Below are 12,878 nucleotides of genomic sequence, written 5' to 3'. Positions count from 1 at the left end.
ACGGGTAAAGTCTGTTTTCTTGTGAAGTTTTCTCCAACGTAGATAGTCTTACAGATTGCATATGGAAGCGGGATTGAGGTCTAAAATTGTGACCATGTCAATACTTTGTATTCTAGAATCACCTATGCCAATGCCATCCATGATTGCTAGTGGTAGTAATTATATTGCCACAAGCAAAGAAAAGTGTACTAATGGTAATGAAAGGCAAAGTAATGTGCAAGAACAAGATGCAACAAAGTCTGCTGTTGCCAACTATTTTAATGTCCATGCCACTAATTTCATATGGTTTATTCCTCTTAATTCAAACAAATGATCAAAGATGTAGCTTCTATTGATCCCTGATTTGTTCCCCACAGAAAACATCCAATATATATTACCCTCTTAGACAAACAATATAATATATTCTAAGGTTAGTTTGATGAGCATTTTCTAACCTTTTTTTGGTTTAAGGGTTGCATGTCTCTTAGATAAATTTATTTATGATCTTGTGGAATTAATGAAAGCCAAATGGCTAACCTTGTTTGTTTGCATGGTTAGGACGATCTTATTGCTAGACTGAGCCCTGCTGCTTTAGAAGACTTACGCTGGGAGATATCGAAGACAGACTGGTTTGCTTCTTTCTCATGACATCCTATGGCACTGAATTGGACGAAACTAGTATTTGACTTTGTTTAACTTTTTCTAAAACTAGGATAGCCCATTGATTTCTTGATAAGTTTTACGTACATGCAAAATGTACTCATAATTAATGCTTCAATAGTTTTAAAATCCTCTACTATTTAATCAGTTGGACATTTCAGTTCATGATTCACTAACATGCACATATCTTTGCCTTACATGTTCCCACGTTCTATGCTATCAGAACAACAATTTAAGGCCACAAGTTGATGGTTCTACTACGTGCATATCATATTTTGACCGCTTTCATATTATTATTAGCACGTGATTCTTCATTATTCCAGAAGACCCATAATGCAACAAATAGTATACTAATTTTTACCTTATGTGAGCTTGAATTTGTAGTCTCCTTTCTGTAATTTTTGTCTATTTTCTGAATTCTGACCAACAAACCTATCTGGAACATCAAATAAAAATTGAAAACAAACAGCTGGTAACATTTAACCAAATCCTTTAATGCTCATTGACACATTGCATGTCAAATCTGAACCAATATGGGACAAATATAATTGCTGGTACAAGCCTTAGATCATTCATATTACTCTTATGAATTAAATATGAATTTAGAAATCCTCAGAAGTTTGGTTTTATTAGTTTTCAAGTACTGGTAATGTTTTCAAAGGTGAAAGCCTGTTTTTAAAGATACCGTGGATCTGAAATTGACAATTCTACTCATGCAGTTCTCGGTGAGATGGTATGACTAGCTGTTCCAGCTGAAAACATGAGATTTATATATATTTGTACAGACTGGTACAGATGCAATATGATAGTTATATGACTGCTACAGGAATCCAATCTGCCAAATATAATGAGTCTAAAACTGCAAATCATCCCTCCAAAGTGATGGTACAGTAACTCTGTTGACTGCAGCAGACCTCTACAGTATCCTGGAGCAACAAATATAGCTGCTATGGCTAGTAATAAATGCTGCATGGCTGGATCAGAATGAATGGCTGCTGGTGACAGGTCAAATAATATTTTGAAGTGTCCATAAAAGCTTCCATTAGCTGGTGCTGGCTGGAAACTCAAAGAATGCTGTCAAGTAATGATGTGTGGACCCACAAATACTGTATTATATGGTACAGACTGGCTGTAAGGTCTCATCAATGGTTGGCATGCCACCAATCAGCATCAAATAGGGTGATCAGCAGCAATGAATGTTAGAAAACTGTGAAAATCCATAAGATGTCCTTCAACAATTAATTGCTTGAAATTGAATCAATACCATTCTTCAGAAAACAAGAGCCAAAAGGGTTTTCATTTTTGAATGCCAAAATTCAAATGTCAAAACTCAAAATGAAAATGCCAAAATGAAGTCAAGTATCCCCTAATAAACATTCCAATTCAGGACTTTATTAAATTTCCTCCATTAATATATAAAATTACTCTTTATTTCAATTCTTAAAAGTACTCTTCATTTTAATATTAGTGTTTAAAAACATTATTTGAATGGCCCATTAAAATAAAAACTTACTAGACTTAAAGTAATATTAAAATTGATGTCCCTTGCTTTGCTATTTAGCCAATAGTAATGGGAATTCATCTCTGTGGTGCTATTTCTGAATAGGGGACATGGCAGTTTGACTTTCCCAGATTTTTTTGCCCTCAAGAATTCATCTCTGTGGTGCTATTTCTGAATAGGGGACATGGCAGTTTGACTTTCCCAGATTTTTTTGCCCTCAAGAAAATATTGTTCGGGATATTCAAACAACACATTGCCCAAGCTATGGATCATGATGCAGTGCTTGAAGAGCTTGGATTCTCTGCCTCTTAAGTGAAGCAACTTGAGACAACAAAACAACATTCCCTAACTTCACAATCCAGAACTAATGTTTGCAGCCTTTGCAATTTAGGAAACAATTTGACCAACACACGGGCATGATCCACAACACAAACCAGAGAAAATTATGATGACATCCTGAAGATTCTCCTTCAAATCTCAAATAGGATGAGATAAGGCCCCGTTTGGTTGCTGGCATAGGAATAGAAAATTAGAATAGAAAAATGGAATGGGAATGGAAATGAGGAATGGGAATAGAAATAGGCAATTCCAATCATGTTTGGTGCATTTGGAATTCGACTGGAATATGTTAATCTATTGTTTGGTTGTACAAAAATAGAATAGGAATAAGGTTAAGTTTTGTATTTTTAAAAACATTTTTCCTAAATTTTTTTTAAATTTATTATTTTTTTAGTTAATTCATTTTCATTTTCATTTTTTTAAACAAATAGATATAATTTTAAAAAATGTTATAAAAATTTTAAAAAAAAAAAAATTAACAAAAAAAATTCAAAAAGTAAAAGTACAAAAAAAAAAAAAAAATTAAAAAAAAAATAAATAAAATTTAAAATTAAAAAAAAAAAAAAAAAAATTAAAATTTAAAAATAAAAAAAAGAAATTTAATAAAAAAATTAATAAAAAATATTTTTTAATGAAAAATCGGAATGGGAATGGAAATGGCCTATTCCAATAACAGATATTTTTTGGCATAGACATATGCTCATTTTAGGGGCAAAATTGGAATATGTCTTCCTATTCCCAATTCCGATTGAGCTTACCAAACAGCGAATATAAAACATATTCTAATTTCGTTTTCCTATTCCACTCATATTCCAGCAACCAAACGGGGCCTAAGGGATGCACTGATTCTCAAGATTCGAGACAATCCTCTTTGAATTGATGACAAAATGAAACATTCATAAACTCACCCAAAACCAAAGGCTACCACATGTACTCATTATGGACTTTTTTATTGCACAATTTGGCTCCTCCTATGTGATAGAGTCCAGAACACATATTAGATCTTCATATCCAAATCCTTGAGTTTCAAGATTCTGTTAACTAATGTTGCGAGCTGTTCATTCCAATGTATGGTAGAAATCAAATCATGTGTGGGATGGAAACAAGTTATAACAACCACAAACCACCTGGAATCTCACTCAAATCAGAACTATGGTGGCTGAAATGACTGTTCCCTTCAGCTAAACCCTTTTATTGACATCATTAAGCAATGAAGTCTCCTTAAAAAATGCAAACTTGTATCATGTGTTCATGATTGACGAGAGTAGGTCATGATCTGAAATAAGCATATCTAGCAACATGGTAATGATACAGCAGCTGCAAACTAAAACTCCCTTGCAAAAAAAAATGTTAGCCATATAGAGGTTGAAAAAGCCTTGTTAGGATTGAAAATTCTGTATTAACAATGGAAAACTAAAAAATACTCATTCCCGTGGTTGGAAACATCTGCATATCCACCTGTATGGGTACAACTAAAATAATTTTGTGACTGATAATAGTGACAATACCTACATTAATCATGACAATCTGGTTTGCAGCTGTCCTAGGTACATTTTCTGTCTGACTCGATGGTAGGATCTTCTCACCACTCATTCTTTTGATGCCTTGTTAGTGGTCCTTTACACAAATATCTATATTTGGAGTTACTTCACCATGCTTATGTTGCAGTCCTTTAATATTCATGTGAAATTCTCCTTGAGATACTCTTGTGGTCTGTAATTACCTTAATAAAAAAGATATATTTAAGACAAGTACTCCCTAACTTTTGATGGCACTCTTCAGTCAGTGGCAATCTAGGAAGTGCAAGATCAAATAGAATGCAAATCTGCTTAAAAAATTGGCCAATCACCATCATAAGCAGATCTTACGTAGACCCACGATATGGGAATCATTGAATACCTTGTGTCAACAAGGTGCTGAAAACTTGTGCCTTCAACATGCATGGCTCGTTGAAACTGTTTTGTAGTGTCTCATTCTTCTTGAATTCTTCCCTATGTATTCAAGGGGGAAAATTCTATATGTTGTTTTCTTCCAAACACACCATGCTATGCATAGTCATTGAAATATCCCTAACTGGATATTTACTAAATTTTTCTTTCAACAATATATTCAGAACTAAAACTTTGCAGATGTATTCTAGCACAATCGAATCCAGTACAAAATCCCACAGATATTTAACCAGCTTCTTCTTAATTAAAATATTCAAACTCAGATATAGGCAAATGGAATACAATATGATGATTAAACCAGAAGATTCTTCACAAGTTAATAACTAGTTCCTTTCAGAATAATATTCAGGATTTCAGGTATATAGAAATGCATTATAGACCCACAATGATAAAACCAGAAAACTTCCATACAACTCCGTAAACATGTTATTGCATTATACAACAACAACACAATAACCAACACAAAAAACCCAATCTTAAATATAGATTAATAGTCAAATTGGAATATTAGAATAAGAACTTGTAACCGCGAATGAGACACCTGAACTAATGTCTCCTAGGACAATGGGTTTGCATCCACTGTCTGCCAGCGTGAGGGGCTACGTCCTCGAACTAGCTGAAAACTGAAGCTTTTGGAAAACTCTCACAAGAGAGAAAACTGAACTGAATCATAAATCAAGCATACCCAAGAATGAGCCTCTTTCCCTTTTTAATACACAAACTGAGACTCTTCGACTCCCCTCTGGCTTTTGTCCTATTCCCTTGAGACTCGTCAACTTCCTTTTGGTATTTTGTCTTATTCCTCCTTGACCTTTTGCCTTTTTTATAACATTAAATTGACCTTTTAATAATTTGAGTCTACGTCTCAGAGTCAGTTTTAACATTATATAAAATAAGACTTCAATATTTCTAATGTTCCAAAAAGGGGACATTTACAAATCTCCCCTCCTTAAAATTGCTTGTCCTCAAGTAATTAGTACCAGGATCCCATATGAGTCGGCAAGTAGCCTTGTAGTCCAAACTGAAAACAATTTTGGTCACACTACGAAGCACAATGTCACTCTACAATCTAACTCTCAACCAGATCCCTAGATCCCATATAACTCTCTGAAAAAACTCAGCACCTGTAAATTGAATAACTCTGATCATCACTGATACCACTGAATCCAACCTCAAACTAAATAGAATCACAACAAGGTTCTCAACAAGCCAAAGATACATATGATCAACACCTGGATCCCAAACCCTGTTGTCATAACCAGCCGATATGATAAGATAGAAATGTATCAGTGAACTATGCATAACCTAGTAGATGATGAAAACTTGACCAAAAAAGATGATGTAATAAACAAGCCGCTCAAAAATTGAGTGTAACACCCTGGGCGCAACAAATACCAAACTGTCATCTTCAATTTGGAGAATCTTCGAGTACATAGGTACTATGAATAAGAATGAAGCTAAAAGAGCATTCCCTATGATCAATACATAACTCTCCTCAATACTACACCAAAAACTACCCAAAGGCTGATGTATGCAATCCAACCAACTCATGTATTGTGTGAAATCGAGAATCTTACTAGGACTGATCCAATGATGAACAACCATAGTCAATTCACGACTTCCATCCTGTGACCCAAATTCATTGCTAGGAATCATACCAGGCTTCCATGTTCTGAAATCAGAATCATCCTCTTCATGATAGACCAAAAGACGGTCTTCGTTTATCTCAAAAAGAGGATTATCAAAAAACCAATTAGCCTCTACTTCAAACATTGGGTTATCAATAAGCTGAATGTGATCGAAAACTTTGGTACTAGGTCTTTTAGGACAACTATCCAAGTCATAAGTTTGTTGAATGCTATCAAGCTCAAGAATGACTTTTGAAAAACTATTTCCTTTCTTTATCCTCTTGCTTCTAAGAGTGATTCGTGATCCTAATATGATTTTCTACTTCCTGAAGGGAAATCCGAGCATCGTTCAATGCCTCTTGTGTTTCCTTAAGCTCTGTATTGAGCTCCTTAATCTCATTCCTTTCTTTATTCAATTGATCAACATGTGTTTAAGCAACCTTAAATATGTTATCCCTATTAGAAAGCAAATACAAATACTTTGATTTCATAGTTTCAAGGCCTGTTTTGATCACTTGCAAATTAGAAACAAGCCATTCTTCTTCCACTCCCTTTTGAACCTTCCTGTAGAGATCCTCAACCACCTTGTGAGTGCTGTCATAACGTACCAAGGATGCCACAACCATTTCTTCGTTAACCTTCAGCTGGTTTCTAAATGCATGCATTTCATTATCATGTTGATATAGCTCATTGTCTTGTAGTATCATCTTGGATTGTTCCTCTAAATTTCTGTCATGGGCATAGGTAATATATGGTTCATCACACAAAATTTCCAATCCGTTATTACCTCATGTGCAACCATCCTTATCCGTCTGTTTGTCAACACTAACCTCGAAATCACCAACATAAAAACTTGCACCCTGGGTAACATTTTCGACATGATCAATGGGAGACTGTAAATCAATGGTAGTTGACTACTCTTCTTTTTCAAGAACCTCATTATATGGTTTTGGTCTGCTGGAAATTCTTCATACACATTCTCGCATTGATCTTTTGCAAGGAGATCCTGAACCATTTCCAAATACTTTCTCTTTGCCATATCCATCTTATTTTGCTGCTCTAGACGAAGCTCCAAGTAATCGCTGAATGGTAAGTTATTCTGAACTCGATTAGGAAGTTTTTTATAGGCTCTGTAAATGTTGAGACTTTTTGCTCTTATATCAGAATTTTCACTTCTATAGGCCAGCTTGTCATTAGCATGTTGTGGGTGTCCATGTTTATCACAGTCTATGCTACCACCTCCAACCTTCTTTACATTAGAGTTACTTCTTGGCGAAAATCTTGTATTTACATGTCCCTTGGAATGATAGTGAAATTCTTGCTTTGGATTTACTTCTTCATACTTATGATTTTCTAGAGAACCCATCACCGCAAGCTATTAACACAAATGGGTTATAACAGTTTTTTGGTTTGTTGTTTTTTCAAAAAACTGATTGGTGCCATCATTTTGTGTCTCGAACTTCACCTGCTAGTTATTTTGCAGATGTGAAGGTTCTTGAAATAGACCTGAGTCTTTGAAAACGTTGTCCTTCTGTTGCATAACATTCAGGGACCCATATCCTAATCCTGCCATGTGCTCATTATCCACATTGTTTAGCATTACATTTGGCAAAAAACTATGGAATCTCGTCTGCTCAGCATTGTTCTGCATATTTCCTCTTGCAAGGACTTGAAGATGGTTGTCCATGTATGTTTGCTGTCCACCACCAATGTCACTTCTTACATATGCTTCCTTTGCAACACTTCTCTATGTTCTTTGGATATTCTCGCGAGTCATAGATTGCAAGCAAGGGGCCTTTATTTCCTCATCATTAGTTGGAAAACTTGTTTTGGATAGCCCTAACACACTTGTCCATGTAGGTGGTTTGTTCGCATGCTCATTGTTAATCCTGTTACTACCTACAACCACATTCTTGGTTTGCATATTTAAACCAATGATTTTTGTCGTAACAAATGGAGAGACTATTTTCCTTCCAAAATATTCACCTTGGCCTAGTGTTAGGTTAGAGGTTTCTCTCTTTCTATAAGGCCCCAAAGAGACTTTTTGAAAAGGAATGCCTGATGGATTGTCTTCAATTTGCTTAGAAAATTGTCCCTTTAATGGTTGTTTCAATCCTAGGGGTGGATATTGCCCAGGGCCAAATTCACTGGCATTACGTGGACTGTATTCCATTTTATCAAGTGCAGAATTTGCAATTGCCTTTCGATGTGTCTAGGGTTGATATCCTGAAGAATCCACAACCAATCCCTTGTTTTCACTTAGTTGTCTTAGAATAGATTTTTGGTCTATAAGGGCACTACCAACATCATCTCCAGATTCACCTTCTTCAAATTTAGATGAGTTTGTCCATTCCATTCAAATGGGCTAACACTTGAAGCATAGGCTGTTTGTGCCAACAAAGAACGCGTGTGTGCTTGCTTTGGATATGGAGCTATATGTCCTGCCAATTTTACTATTTGTCCGCTTCTTTTTGTATGTCCAGAACGTGGAGCTCCACCTTTGTTACTCTTTTTGACTTCTCGATAATGAACAAGAACAGTATGCTCATATTGCTTATTAAGCATCATCTCAGGAAGTTCTCATTATCTTCACCATGAGCATAATAACAATGAAGGACATCAATACTACCTGCCAAGACAGTGTGATGTGTTGAATCCTCACGCTAGAAGGTATTTTGAAGAAACAATTGTAGTGGCTCGTTCAAACCATTAAAATTACCAACCACGTTACTCACCAACGATTGTAGGTATGCGGTTCAATACGGACATGTGTTCATCCAATGGCTCCTACCGTTACTCCTAGTACTGGCAGCTTTCTATATCTAAACGGGCGTTACTCTACCATGTAACGCTCCTCTGTTGTACCAGTCCCATCCATCTTTTCCGGTTGATCAAAGCCGTCTTAAGCCAGCTAAAAACACAACTTCCAACATCCCAAGGCAGGTACTCTCTCGTGGCGAATGCGTGAATGCAGGAGGAATTTCTTGCAATTTTGGTGGATGTTGTAACTTGTGTCTACATGGCCCGATTTTTAACAAAATTTGCAATTTACCTCCCGTAAGATGCTTGTATACCAACTAAAATCCTTTGATGTATACGTTATAGAATTTTGCCATTATTCTCAAACGATTCCTCATTTTCCACGCTAGCATTTGGACTGAGAAGATGATACGACTTAGAAAGCTACGAATAACATTTTGAAAGATGTTTTACAACAAAACCGTCTCCCCACAATTGTTCTCTGCTTCCAATGTCTTTCTTTTACTAACTGCCATGACCTGACCTGCTACTTTTGGGTGATTCTCAACGTCTATAGTGTAACTGATTCAAATCCAAGGGGCTCGAACTTTTTGAACTTTTAAAGACACAACCCGATCACCATATGAATGTTCTAGTGTTACTATTCTGCCAAGACTATGCTCCGAAATTTTAATACTCTGTCCAATTTCACCCGTGTTCCGCACATGCCTTCCTAGGCTCCATGTGTGAGGGAACTTGTTGTCTGTGGATTTCCTCATTTGATGCTCTTGTATCGACCACCCTACTATCATTTGCAGATTCGTCCTTCCCGTAATCTCTAATTCAGTTCTTTGTCTATAAATGGTGGTGAACTAGCATCTGGATCAACGTTTGTTGTAGGTGATGGTAGATTGCACAATCGACGAGTATCACTCCTGCCAGCTGAAGTTAAGCTTGCTGCCTAGTCACAGGACGATATCTGTTCATGCTCCATTGTATCTATAGTTCCAGCATACACCTCCACCAAGCTCGATTTCACTTCCTCATTCTCCCCTTTCCTGTACCTCACGTGATTACTGGTCCTGCAATTCTCCCTTGTCAATGAGCAGCCACTTCCCTTGGTATGATTCATGGCTAACTTAAGGATTTTGTCTTAAAACAAATGTGCTACCCACTTGATTTTTCCAAAACCTGATGTAATTCTCACTAAAGTCCTTCAAATTTGAATATCTTGCCACTTTATAATATAAATCACTACCAAAGGCCATCTGATATAATTTTCTTTGCATATAGTATCAAAAACAATAAACATGGGCCCTCAGGAAAAATAGATTGACCATCAAATATCTGTCCAAACAAATATTTTTCCACGACAATATTAAAAATCTCCAACTTATATAAATCTATTTCCATAATTCACCCAATATTGTTCATGCAATAGACTTTATGAATCAACCCTGAGGTTTACACAGTATGAGCTCAAATAATTAAATATAGCCATCTTCAGAGAGTGGCACAAACTCCCTGTTAGGTTTGGTTCTGTTCTCAACTGAATAAAATCAATAACCTCACAAGATGGCAGGATGCACAACTCTGATACCACTAAAATATCCCTAACCGAATATTTACTAAATTCCTCTTTCAACAATATATTCAAAACTAAAACTCTGTAGATGTATTCTAGCACAATCGAATCTAGTACAAAATCCCACAAATATTTAACCAACTTCTTCTTAATTAAAATATTCAAACTCAGATATAGGCAAATGGAATACAATACGATGATTAAAAAAAAAGATTCTCCACAAGTTAATAACCAGTTCCTTTCAAATTAATATTCAGGATTTCAGGCATGTAGAAATGCATTACAGACCCACAATGATAAAACCAGAAAACTTCCATACAACTTTGTAAACATGTTATTGCATTAGACAATAGCAACACAATAACCAGTAGAAAAACCCAATCTTAAATACAGATTAACAGTCAGATTGGAATACTAGAATAAGAACTTGTAAGCACAAATGAGACACCTGAACTGATGTCTCTTGGGACAATGGGTTTGCGTCTATTGTCTGCTAGCATGAGGGGCTATGTCCTCAAACTAGCTGAAAGTTGAAGCTTTCTGAAAACTCTCACAAGAGAGAAAATTGAATTGAATCATAAATCAAGCATACCCAAGAATGAGTCTCTTTCCCTTTTTAATACACAAACTGAAACTCTTCGACCCCCCTTTGGCTTTCGTCCTATTCCTTTGAGACTCATCAACTTCCCTTTGGCATTTCATCTTATTCCTCCTTGACCTTTTGCCCTCTTTATAACATTAAATTGACCTTTTAATAATTTGAGTCTATGTCTCAGAGTTAATTTTAACATTATATAAAATAAGACTTCAATATTTCTACTGTCCCAAAAAGGGGACATTACAGTCATAAAATCAAAATGACAAGCTTGCTTACCACCTTTATACACTAAGCATCTCATTTTGACCATCTGCATTTGGTTATCACCTATATTCTTGTCTTCAATTGTGGGACTTAGCTCCAAGGAGTGATCTATGAATTGTCAGAATTGATCCTTCACAACTTCGTTAGAATGCACAATATATTATATATGATTCCTCATGAACTATACTAACACACCCTACTTTTTTGGTGACTTTTGGCAATATAAAGATAAATATGCAACACCTTCAACAAATTTGATCACCCAAATCCTAAAGTGAGCAAAAAAGTACCTTTTATTAATGATTCAAGTCTGATAACACTCTTAAGCTATTCTCACATTTCCCATTGTCAAATTAGGTCCAAAATTTTTTTAAATATGGTGCAAATACTACTATGTGTTATTTTATGAGGATTGCTTGTAGATGTAATAGCATTACCTTCTTAGTATGTGTGTTCTAAATGCAGCTATCTCTTGCATTTATACATGGTTAAGATAAGAAGAGACGAACATGTCTATTCATTAATTTATTATTTGAGATTAATAAATAGACAATAATTATATAAAATTACACACATTAATTGTCTAATGATTATTAATAATAATAATCAGTCATGCCAATGTATCTCATGGTTAAATTAATCCGATTGAAGCTACAACATTAACACTCCCTCTTAGCCAGGGAGGATAAACAAATGATTATATAATACTTCAATGTAATATAAGAATATCTTGATTAGAAGAATTCAACATTTTGATATTAGGAGTATTGGTCTCCAGAATATCAACGTATGATATTCACTGAATACTCTGAGTAATGATATTAAGAGTAATGACCTCCTGAATGTCAACACATATGACATTTACCAAGTATGGTGAATAGTGACCTCCTAAACATCAAATTGCATGATATTCACCAAGTACTCTATGTAATGGCCTGTTGAACATCAATTTGCATAACATTCACCATGTACTTAAAATGTTTATAAGGTATGTGCACCTGCATTCTTGTAACACGTACCATATAAACATCCACCATGCAAAGTATAATCTATCATGATTTGCATAGACATCGTAAGATATCCATCATAATAGAAAATTAAGTTATTATAAGATCGTCACCTTTCAATTACTTCTGCAAATACAAGTGATAATCTTTTGGAAGTCATCACTTCCTCGTGATGTACACAGGGGTTAGGCCCAAATATTCATGAGGTTTATTCATGGATCATATTCCTCATGACTGCTACAATTTATTGATCACTGGAGAATCCATCTCAACATGGTTTACTCCCTCAAAATCAATATGATTGAGATCACTAAAGGTTGATTGAACCATATCCTCTATCTGCTCCCTCTCTTTCAAGGTTGCCTTTAATGAAATTTCAAGTTCCTTCTGAAACTCAATCTCCCTCTTTTGCAATAACATTCTGAAAGGAAAAGGTCAAGGAACATAGCCTTTATAGTATGTATAGAAATATAAATAAGAGATTAACTACAATTATAATTCTTATCTCTCTTAACATACCCATTCATTCATTGCTCTTTGTACTTTTCAATAATTAATCTTGTTATACCATTTGATTCATTTTATCAAGTTAGTAAATAGCATTCCTTAAAACAATATTCTTCTCGTGA

General features: G+C 35.2%; 1 protein-coding gene across 2 annotated transcripts in view; it reads left to right on the top strand.

Moving 5' to 3' along the window:
• The window catches only part of LOC149544838 (uncharacterized), a 189,179-nt gene that overhangs the window by 153,406 nt on the left and 22,895 nt on the right, over positions 1–12,878 (top strand). For both annotated transcript variants that reach the window (XM_089795410.1, XM_089795411.1), the window contains one exon: positions 538–608. In XM_089795410.1, the coding sequence (XP_089651536.1) occupies positions 538–608 (71 nt within the window). The remainder of the gene's footprint in view (positions 1–537; positions 609–12,878) is intronic.

Source organism: Cupressus sempervirens, chromosome 8, assembly GCF_028749045.1.
Source record: "Cupressus sempervirens isolate cs-2001-9-10 chromosome 8, ASM2874904v1, whole genome shotgun sequence".
NCBI lineage: Eukaryota > Viridiplantae > Streptophyta > Pinopsida > Cupressales > Cupressaceae > Cupressus > Cupressus sempervirens.
Note: the sequence above shows the minus strand (reverse complement) of the source record. Positions and strands in the feature narration are given on the sequence as shown.